Source organism: Poromitra crassiceps (genome assembly GCF_964638095.1).
Source record: "Poromitra crassiceps genome assembly, contig: HAP1_SCAFFOLD_1994, whole genome shotgun sequence".
NCBI classification, from domain to species: domain Eukaryota; kingdom Metazoa; phylum Chordata; class Actinopteri; order Beryciformes; family Melamphaidae; genus Poromitra; species Poromitra crassiceps.
In genome coordinates, this window is record NW_028150425.1 from 6671 (window position 1) to 18582 (window position 11912).

The 11912-nt window shown below is 41.7% G+C and overlaps 1 protein-coding gene across 1 annotated transcript; it reads right to left on the reverse strand.

Moving 5' to 3' along the window:
* Positions 1-1107: 1107 nt before the first annotated feature.
* LOC310772110 (uncharacterized protein) lies at positions 1108-11016 on the reverse strand. The gene is made up of 7 exons (XM_083664568.1): positions 10942-11016; positions 9940-10035; positions 8342-8437; positions 6540-6641; positions 6329-6434; positions 4939-5055; positions 1108-2254 (listed from the first exon to the last, which is right to left on the reverse strand). The coding sequence occupies exons 1-7, from the start codon at positions 10997-10999 to the stop codon at positions 2176-2178; spliced, it is 654 nt and encodes a 217-aa protein (XP_083520694.1). The 5' UTR covers positions 11000-11016; the 3' UTR covers positions 1108-2175.
* Positions 11017-11912: the final 896 nt, after the last annotated feature.

The window sequence follows — 11912 nt, forward strand, 5'->3', positions numbered from 1 at the left end:
TGGCGGGATGAATGAGCTGAATGATGAAATAAAGTGTGATGATTGGACGACAGCCGTGTGAGTTCATTCAGGATGAGGGAGGACTTGTGTTTCAGTCAAACACTGGATGTCAGTTTCTTTTCCCTTCAGCCAAAAGCAGGAGAGACAGCACCCCCAAGTGGTGAAAATACAAAACTTCTCCAAGACATCTGTCAGAGATCATTGTTGCAGTGCTTTCAAGGCTTATTCCATTTATTGTTAATGGGATTGCATTCATGAATTGGGCCTTCTTTCTAAAGCAGACACCATATATATATATATATATATATATATATATATATATATGTGGCGGGTCCTGAGCTCGAACACAAGGGAGGACTTTGGAAACACTGTGATCATGACCAGGACTTGAACCCAGCTCTCTGGTGTGAAAAGCAGGTGGTTACACCCTCCATCCACCCCGACCACAACACCCTTACTTTGATGTCATCGCTTCCTAGTAGTGGAGCTGGATTCAGCGTTGATAGTCTTCATCATTGGACAACACAATGTCAATCTTACCAATCTATCAATCAACAACCAATTTGGTTGAATAAATCAATTGATTGGTAGTGATTGTGAGGGCGGTTGAGGCTTCACTGTTCCCTGTGAATTGCATGTTTTTCAACCAATCATAGATTAGCATGAGATAAATTACCAAGGAAATGAAATGCCCAAGCGGGTAATGTTATTGTAGCGTACCCCTCAGGGTATAGAAATAAGAATAAAAATGGTTTTGCTGTCACTTCGACATGCTACTTCTGTCTCTCCTCCTCTATTATCATTAAAACATTGAGGAAATAAAAATGGTCAAATGATGTTTGGCATTCCAATTAACACAAAGTTTTGAGAGTCCAAGGTATGAGACAATTGTGTGAATACAGTTCATCTTTATCATTTTCAATATTTCTCCAAATTTAACTCTTAAGGAACTTGCAGTAACATTCTGACTCTTTCTTACTTTACTGTCACCATCATTAGGCACTGAACCTCATCTTGTCACGATCAGATACAAAACCTGGACCCAAATGCACGACTCAAGAGACAAGTTTCCAAAGTCAAAAGTCTTTACTCCAAAACAAACTCCAACAAACAAAACAGGCAAGATTCCAAAAGGTTAACTGAGGCAGAAAATACAGAACAAGATCAAAAATCCAAATGCTATGGAGCTGAGCTGTTTCTCGGTGGATGGCAATTACAATCTGGCAGAGAGCTGGTGGAATGGACATGAAGATATACTAGGGAGCTGATTAGGGAATGAGGAGCAGGTGAGTGGGGATGATTGGCACACAGGTGAAACTACTGAGGGAAGACAGGCAGGTGGGAGTGGCTGGGTCTGGAATGACAGCAGAGTTAGAACAGAGTATGAACAACAAGACTAAATGAATGAGGACTGAATAACTGAATGCAAAAAGTAACATAATAAAGAATGATATTACAAAACTATGACACATCTAGTATTAAGAGACCATTCTGTATAAAGATAATACAAAAATGTTGCATTGCATCACAAATAATGAATTGAACAATTTGTGAAAAGTAAAGTAGCCTATTATGTGATAATATTCAGCCCAGACTTTACAAACACAATTTCTGTCTGTCACCGCACTTAGTCACAGACTAATTAAACAGCCTTTATGGTACAGTCAAGTCTTATATGCCTCAACATTTCACATTCAGCAGACTCGTCTGTTTCAATGCTCAGTTTTCATAAAATGTCTGTAAACGTAACTATTCCTCAATGGAACCCAGGGGGATAACTATTACTAAAAAAAGATACAAATCAATAACTATAATTATATTGTTGGTACAATCTCAGTGATTTTTCAGGTGCAACAATATCTCATTAATAGTTTATAGTTCCTTTTGTATAGTTATTGTTCTAGATGTGAATGGGCCTAAAAGGTGAAGTTGGGTAGATGTAAAATCTCATTCCCACATGATACATACATAATGTCTGATGAGGACAAGAAAACAAAGAAACATCTCAACTTTTTCAGGCAACAGTGAAAGGCAAAACTGCCCAAGTTGCCCCACAGCACATTTGCACCGATTCAGTTATATTTTTATTTCATTAGCAGGAATGTTGCCTTGTCATGCCTGGTGGGTGCAGCCATAGTGTTGTGTTGCGTTCCTCGGCTAGAGGAGCAGTGCCAGTCATCTCCCCTTCTTATTTGGACACTGGATTTTGTAGCCCACCCTGTAGGCCTGCAGGTAAACACGCGCCTGGTTTATCCTGAAACCACAACCACACACAGCAGATTGAGTACTATTCCATTTGTCTGTCTGTGTGTGTGTGTGTGTGTGTGTGTGTGTGTGTGTGTGTGTGTGTGTGTGTGTGTCTGTGTGTGTGTGTGTGTGTGTGTGTGTGTGTGTGCGTGTGTGTGTGTGTGTCTGTGTTTCTGTGTGTGTGTGTGTGTGTGTGTGTGTGTGTGTGTGTGTGTGTGTGTGTGTGTGTGTGTGTGTGTGTGTATGTCATGGCGGAGGAGCATGGCGGCGGCAGGTGAAGGCACGCAGCACAATTTGAACATCTGAGCTACACACCCGTCGTGACTGCCGTCGTTAATGCAGTAGATGCAAAATGATGCTGTGGAGTGTGGTTTGGACAATGTGCCTGGTCTCTACGATCCATGCTGCATTTAAACAGGCGACGCATTACTGTGGTCGCCAACTATACACTTTTGTAACTAACTGTCTCCCAGCATCTGACTGCATTATTAGTGTTTATGTCCTTCTGTACTCTGTATTTATGTGGACATAAATAAATAATTTAAATGTGTGTGTGTGTGTGTGTGTGTGTGTGTGTGTGTGTGTGTGTGTGTGTGTGTGTGTGTGTGTGTGTGTGTGTGTGTGTGTGTGTGTGTGTGTGTGTGTGTGTGTTTGTGTGTGTGTGTGTGTGTGTAGGTGTGTGTAGGTGTGTGTGTGTGTGTGTGTGTGCGCGCACGTACGTGCATGTGTGCGCATACATTTGTATTAATGTGTTAGTTGGCCCAAGTTGCTTTTAATTGCTGTCTGGTATTTGAAAGAATTGCAGAATTAGAAGCTAGATGCTGTTTGTACAAACTAATATGACTAGAAATATCACGTGCCCATTTCAGTTTACTCACTCTGTCGCTCAGTCTCATCCTCTCACCTGTCAGTTACTCACTGTCATCTTCTCGCTTGTCAGTTACTCACTCTCATCCTCTCACTTGTCAGTTACTCACTCTCATCCTCTCACCTGTCAGTTACTCACTGTCATCTTCTCACCTGTTAGTTTACTCACTCTGTCGCTCACTCTCATCCTCTCACCTGTCAGTTACTCAGTCTCATCCTCTCACCTGTCAGTTACTCACTCTCATCCTCTCACTTGTCAGTTACCCATAGACATTTTTGTAAAATGCTTATAAAAATAGTTTTACTTCGTCAAACCAAACGGTTCAGCTATATTTAGAATCGGGAGAGACCACACAACATTTCACTCTGACCAAAACTAAAAAAAACTACAGTTTCGACAGTGAGTGATGTCATCAGTGAAGCCTTCCTTGCGACCTTCAGACAGAGCCAGATATAGAAAAAATTTAAAATTCATAGAAGGATTTTTTAAAACATCTATGGTGAAAATGAATGGGGGATTCTCTTCTGGACCCGGAACTGTGGAAAAGTGGGTGGTGGTCACTACTGATCTCAATAAGGGACTCAAAAAGAAAGATGTTTACTTCAATGTGTGTGTGTGTGTGTGTGTGTGTGTGTGTGTGTGTGTGTGTGTGTGTGTGTGTGTGTGTGTGTGTGTGTGTGTGTGTGTGTGTGTGTGTGTGTGTGTGTGTGTGTGTGTGTGTGTGTGTGTGTGTGTGTGTGTGTGTGTTTGTGTGTGTGTGTGTGTGTGTGTAGGTGTGTGTAGGTGTGTGTGTGTGTGTGTGTGTGCGCGCACGTACGTGCATGTGTGCGCATACATTTGTATTAATGTGTTAGTTGGCCCAAGTTGCTTTTAATTGCTGTCTGGTATTTGAAAGAATTGCAGAATTAGAAGCTAGATGCTGTTTGTACAAACTAATATGACTAGAAATATCACGTGCCCATTTCTAGCGCAGCACGCTTTGCGCTCAACAGTTGAGCAATTGTGCACCTCCGCAGCCGGGCACCCCCAGCCACCTTATTATAGTAGTGAGATTCTGCAAGTTCTGCTGTTTTATTGCGACCTAACTTAATCTTTTATGTATTGTTACAACGTCAGCTTTCAGCTTCTTAATTACTCTTGTGTCTAGGGAATCTTGGCACCACCGACTACTGTAACATGCATTGACAAAGATTACAAGAAAGCTAGGCTGTTTAACCATTGAACTCAGCTGAAACTACCTGAGTCTTGGGGCAGGATGTCTGACACCATCTGGTCGCCTCTCTTCTTTCAGCTGAACAGCATTAATGTCATCTTCTTCAGAAGTGAGAGCCGTCCAGGCCTTCCTCGGTCAGGTGTCCCTCGCCAAATGGCAAGACTAAAATATTAAGTTAAGTAACATCCAAGTAGCTCCTGCTACTCTGTCCTCCTCGTGAACACTGTCCGCCTCACACCGGAACCACTTCCTTCCGGAAGCAAGATAGAAAAGGTCGCCCTCTCAAGCCTTCTTATGGCACAGCATCATAATTTCACCAAGCAATTCAACCTTATTCAATGATCAAACAGCCAGAAATACATAGGTTAACATTACCATTATTTGAGTTGAGGGGATACTGCCTAGTCTCACCACTGATCCGTCACTGTATATAATTTCATTTCGTATTTTTATGCCATGGTTTATAATGAACCTGAACTATTTAATAAAAATATTTTATGACGTGCTTTAGACTATTTGTGTCAGATGGGTGGTTAGTGCATTAATAATATAGATACAAGACAAATTAAAACAATATGTGGAGCATATGAGATAATGAATGCTTGGTCACCTGTATTTGGTGCACAGCTGAACTCCCAGTGGTCCACAGCGGTCAACATAACTCTCCCTAAAACCCTTCCTCACCGCTCGAGCCATACTCACCACCGTGGTGACCACAGGGCATGTCCTAGTGCATGCACACGCACACAGGAACACACACACACACACACACACACACACACACACACACACACACACACACACACACACACACACACAGAGGCAAATAGATGAGAAATATAGATGTGATACATAATATCTTCACTGCCTTGATCAATACTAAATTTACTAATGACTCCACCAATGATGAGCTATTCTTAGCAAGGCTTGCTAGAATGTAAATACTTTAGAAATGTCATTACAAAGTGCAAATAATATCATTTCCATGGACTTGTGAAACTGTGATGGGACAGCCATCTGATTTGGGATTACTATAGCAGAATAAAATGTGGATAATGTTGCAATTATTTTTTTCTGCCCCCAAGATGTATCTATGTATGTATTGGCACAATTTTCCATCACAATATATTGCATTTCAATATACTGTATTGTCCCATCCCCAATTGTGCTATATCTAAGCAATAGCTCACGACAGGCCGTGGTATAGCCTATGCTTATTATACCAAGCATAGTATTAGTATAAGCTTAGTATAATAATCATATATCACTGCCTGATATGAGCTATTGCTTTTATTAAGTGGTTACCAAGTATATATGGCAATATGAAAGGAATAAACAACTCTAATTTAAATGACTGTTATTCATAAATCATACTCTCCACATAATACAATAGTCCCTCCTGGCTCCAGCTACACAACCAACACAGTTGCTGAACTCAGCTAGACAGGCTTGGTGACAAACAACTAAGTTAACGTTAGGTCCGAGGCTAGGTGGCTTTTTTTCTGGAGATAACGTGTCCAGTAGGCACTGCTCAATCCACTCGTCCATATATAAGCCACCCCGGAGGTCGAAGTTAATATAACCTCAAATGTTTCCATTTCGGTAAGCAGCTAGTGAACGTTGTTACTGTTAGCTAGCTATCTCAGCTCTCGCATACTGATGACGTCACTAGCAGGAGACAACAGTAAATACTACCGCAAGGCACTCTGGGTATTATGGTGACACAGGGTTTGCTTAGGAGCCCCCGTTTGCGAGGCTAGCAAGCTAGCTAGCTAGCTACCATTTTTCTCAGAGGCGGAGTGTTTCGGGGATGCATCTCTAGCTGTGGTATACGCTAAATATACCACAGCTGTGAACCAATGAGATTGCTTGATTTGAGAGAGTCGTTTTATAATACCTCTTTAATAGACGTTTCCATTGGATATTGGCTCCAAATTAGCTGGCTTACTCGTCTCTATTAAAGGAACACTCCACTTATAGTCTCTGTTGTTCCTACTTACAGTCTCTCACAGCGCAGGCCTGTGGTGCCTTCTGGACAGGTGCAGGTGTTGTGAGGACTGCAGGTGGCTCCATGTTGACAAGGCGGCACACAGGGCGTGGTCACCGCTATGACCCAAACAAACTGGCTTAGTGCAAGGCAAAGGTCTTATAGCACACACACACACACACACACACACACACACACACACACACACACACACACACACTCACCGGTTTCACAGAGACTCCCTGTAAATCCACTGGCACAGCGACATCTATTGAGGCCCACACACACACCACCATTCTTACATGGTTTGTGACACTGCACAGGCTCTGAGGAGACAGAGGGACCAACAGTTAGCAACATTAGTTTAGTTTTAGTTTGGGAAAATGGGTTTGGTTTGATTTGGTAAATCAATACAAGCTACAGGGTACAGCAGACAGTGACCTAGAGTAACATTCACATCCAAACAGCAGTGGAGTAGACCAGTGGTTTTCAAAATAAGGGCCGGGACCCCCTGGGGGCCACCAGGGGGCCTCAGCAAATTAATGGAAATGCTTAAAAATCATCTTTATTGGGAAGGAAATGATTCAGTTATAATAAATAAAGAATATATTTTTTATTAGATTTTATAATTATGTTTAGTGTAGTGTTAATAAATATAATTGAATCCTTTCTTTTCACATAAAAATCATTTGCCAAGCTTATCTGTCTAATTGCCTGCCAGTTGTCATCACATTCATTGTCATTTTCCCCTGGTGTGGGTAATGTATCTTGTATCTTGTATACAGTAGTCTGACTCTGGAAAAAAGCGGCAAGTGGCAATACCAGGGGTTCAAGAATAGAAGCGGCTGCACCACTTAAAAAGTATGAGAATGGGAAAAAGTTCTAGGGCATCTAGAGAACAGACAGAACAGAGAACACTCTCAGTCTCCAGTCTTGCTGTATGAGAGCGAACATTCTCCAAATTCTCTCCCTCTGTGATTTTCCAAGGCAGGGTAGTCCAGCGAATGGGGCCGCTCCAGGCTGAATCAGGTGCCCAGCCTCTCTTTGCCCAAATTTATGTCCTCGACCCAAGTCTCTATATTACATTAACATTGTCAAAACGTGGAATAGGCTGTTATATCGCCAAAGATTGGTAGATTGTTGTAATTTTTTGTTTCTGAGTAGTGGGTGACATTTCCAACCTATGTGCAAAGTTTGGTTACTGTGGGCCTTTGGGTTTCTGACGTGTATACAGTTTTTCCGGAAGAAGGAAAATAATAAGAATAAGAAATCTAGCCACAAGCGGCAATACCAGGGGTTCAAGTCTGGTATTGCCCCCGAAGGGGCTTGAATATCTGTCAAATCTGTCATTGGGCCAAATTTCAATCAAAAACCACAATTGGATGAGATACAAACAAATACCAGGACGGTGGCTCAGTGGTTAGCACTGTTGGCTCACAGCAAGAAGGTTTGAACCCCAGTCCATCCCAGGTTTCTGTGTGGAGTTTGCATGTTCTCCCCGTCCTCCCACCATCAAAGACATGTATGTTAGGGTTCCTGTCAATGCCCCTGACCAAAATGACCATGAGAATAAATAGGCCTTTATTTGTGATCAGCGGCCAGAGGGAAGGAGGAGGAAGAGTCCCTCTGCTCTAGTTTCTGATTTAGTCTTTTTAGACAAACAAATTCAAAACTACTCTGAAAATATGATAGACCGTTTTCACAGCATCCATTTTGAGTGTCAAAGCAGAGTAAACACAGGTGTAACCAATAACATTGATGAGGGTCCTGGCAGTGGAACCTGGAATGGAACCATCATTAATGTTATTCTGTGTTTGCCCTGCTTTGATAGCTCAACATGGCTGCTCCGAAAAGGTCTGAGTGTGTTTTTCTTTATATTCATTCACATCATGGTGCTCACGAGCAGGAGATCATAGTTTACCCAACCGTTGTCTTCACCACAGGACGACTAAGAGAAACAGGTCATATCTCAGTTTTGTGAAATTGTGACACTGGACAGATACACTAACAGAGTGTAGCACCTCACCTATCTGGCAACGAGCTCCCTGCCACCCACTGACACATGTGCACTTGTTGACATCAACACATCTTCCCCCGTTTTGACAGGCAGGTGTGCAGAGGGCTGGAAAACACACACACACACACACACACACACACACACACACACACACACACACACACACACACACACACACACACACACACACACACACACACACACACACACACACACACACGAAAACAATACTTGCAGGTTACACAATTATCAGCTGCTTGTAGGTTTTTAGATGATTAGTGAACTATTTTCTTCTTCTCTGTAATGGTGTTAGCCATGTGAAATTCTCCACCTACAAAACCCCATAAAATTGTAGGAATTAAAAAAGACTGGTATAGGTGATGTTAGATACTCACCTAAAATTTGAGAAACATATTCAGATGGTGAGTTGTAAAAGCAGACCTACTGTATATACGTTCAGAATTATTAGGAACTGTCTACCATTTTATGCTGCAAACATCTATATGCACTCTATGATTCTATCATACTTGAGTTATTGTGCAACTGTTTGGTCCCAGGCTGGCCCGACTGTAATCAGACCTCTTGGGATGTTATACAATCACGCAATAAAAATTATGGACAGGAAGCCAATTATGTTCCACCACTGCCGAGTCATCGAAAAACTAATATTTTAAGTTTTGATGACTTCATTGGTTTCACTAAGATAAAACTCATCTATAAATGTATACATGAACAGGCACTGCATGTTCTCGGCGATATGGTAAATGCGATATGGCTTCAGATACAGCCACCAGAGGCGCTGTCGCAGGGAACTGCAAAGCGCCACTCTAGAAAACCTCCCTAGGACAAACAGCCCTCACTGTTCAGGGGGTCAAAATGTGGAACTCTCTGCCCAAACACATTAAACAGGATCATTTAAAACCAATCACCGTGACGGCGCATTGCTCAGAGTTTAGTGAAGCATTTACGTGATAATTTAGGGCCGGCTATGGATCGGATCGGATTCTACTTCTTTTCCCCCTCAGATATCCGATCCAGTGATTTTGGCCGGATCAGTTCCAATACCGATCCTGAGTATCGGATCGGACCATCCCTAGTTTAGACTGCTATAAATAATGGATGGATGGATAGATGGATAGATAGATAGATAGACAGACAGATAGACGGACAGATAGATAATAGACAGGCAGACAGATAATAGATAGACAGATAGATAGATAGATAGATAGATAGATAGATAGATAGATAGATAGATAGATAGATAGATAGATAGATAGATAGATAGATAGATAGATAGATAGACAGACACATTTTTTGCCTTTATTTTGATGTTCTTGTTGTTCTTGTTGATATATGCTGTTATTAGCTTGCCATCTATTTTATGTAGTCATATTATTTTTCTATTATGTCGTTTAACTTGTTTTGTCTTCTCTATAACATTGTGAGCTTTCAGGTGAGGCTTCAAATAACCCCAATGGGTTTTCTGCCTCTCCCTGCACTGTACATTATGTTATCTTTGTCACCTTGTGTATTTTTGAAATTGTGCAAAAATAAAACTAACTAACTGATGCATGTATGCCAGATGTGCTGACAGCTGTGTTACTCACGTAAGAGGCACTGGGGACCGGTGTAGTCAGAGGGACACTGGCAGGAATCAGGCCCCACACAGCGACCACCATTAGCACATGGCAACTCACACACCGCTGAGCGAGAGACAGAGAGAGACACACACAGCCAGAGCAGGACAGAGAGAGACACAGAGAGACACACACAGACAGACAGACAGACAGACAGACAGACAGACAGACAGACAGACAGACAGACAGACAGACAGACAGAGAGAGACAGACAGACAGAGATGGACAGAGGGAGACAGACAGAGATGGACAGAGAGAGACAGAGAGAGAGAGAGAGAGAGAGAGAGAGAGAGAGAGAGAGAGAGAGAGACAGACAGAGACAGACAGAGGGAGACAGAGAGAGAGAGAGACAGACAGAGACAGACAGAGGGAGACAGAGAGAGACAGATGGAGAGACAGAAGAGAGAGAGGCAGGGGAGTGAAAGAGGAATGAACAGGAGAGAGAGGAAAACAAATTAAATGTGGGAGCATGGTAAATAAAGATGAAATAGGAAGAACCACAATAATAAAAACTATGAAGATGCATTAAAGCAGCTATTGTTTGCAGTTTTTGAGTCACAATATTGTTATAATATCAACAACTAGCCAATATACATCAACGCTGGTGGGCTTAATGGAAAGAGCGTAACTCAAACTGGTTCAAAGTGATTATGGGCGGCGTTTTGAGCCTGGTGAACACAGTTACTCAACTGGAATCAACAACCATCATGTCTGACATCATCACCCATTTTTACCAACAGCTTATTTTTAGGACTTTGAGCCCAAAATAAGGTTATTTGTCAACAAAATAAACTGGCGAACACTGTGGCTAATCAACACAGCAGGGAAAAACACAGCACGACATGGAATTTCTTAGAAATTACAAAATACACTGGGGGGGGGGGGGGCTTTAGTTTGATCGAGTGTAAAAAAAAAAGTGCAATAAAGTTCTCGCATGGGCCTCTACTGTGTGATGTGTCAGAGCCAGCGTACCTGTGTGGCAGCCAGATCCAGTCCAGCCAGTCAGACACAAGCAGCTGTTCCAGCGCATACAGGTCCCTCCATGGGCACAGGGCGGGGAGCACATGGCTGAAACACACAACCAGGTGGTATATGGTATGTTAAGCCCTTTGAGACTTGACTGTGATAAAGCGCTATTAAACAAGACTAGGACCTTTGGAAGAAAAGGAAAGATATTTAAAAAAGATTTAAGTCCCTGGATGATGTGACGTTTTTTTTCCTGAGGAAGGCCTGTGTGCCGAAACTGTTTGTGCTGTGCTACTGCCCTACCCAGACTACAGGTATTAAACCTTTAAAAATACTTTTTTGTGTGCTGGCGTTTCCTGCTGTGACTTGATATTGTTTGTGCCGTGCACTGAAGTTATATTTTTTTTTTTGGAGTGTGCTCACTGTTCACTTTTTCCCACGTTTTCTTTCCTGACACCATCTTGACTGATGTCTGCAGTTAATCTCCTCAATTTCTCATTTCATGAAAACACGCTACATCTTATTCAGAGCCTGTATCCATATTTTGGTGAAAACCCTTAAAGAGCATGATGCAGGTAAAATAATAATAATAATAATAATAATAATAATAATAATAATAATAATAATAATAATAATAATAATAATAATAATAATAATAATAATAATTTCCAGTTTGGGCTCAAGATTCTTATGAAAATACCCCCAGAAACCAAACATTTAATTAAAATATGCCCACAGGGCAGAAACATGGAGAAACAGGGGGCATTATAATGCACATGCTAAAAAAAAAGCCATCTGGGCAGATAACACCTCAATCGGCCTACTGTACTTACTGTAATAATACTAATATACAGTCAATGTGTACAGCAGAAACTGTAGAGAACTGTACAGTCAACCTAGTGACATTATCTAGCAGTGCCTTAGTTGGTGAAAAGGTGAAATATTTTTTATCTTTCTGGGTAAATTTCAGACTTGAA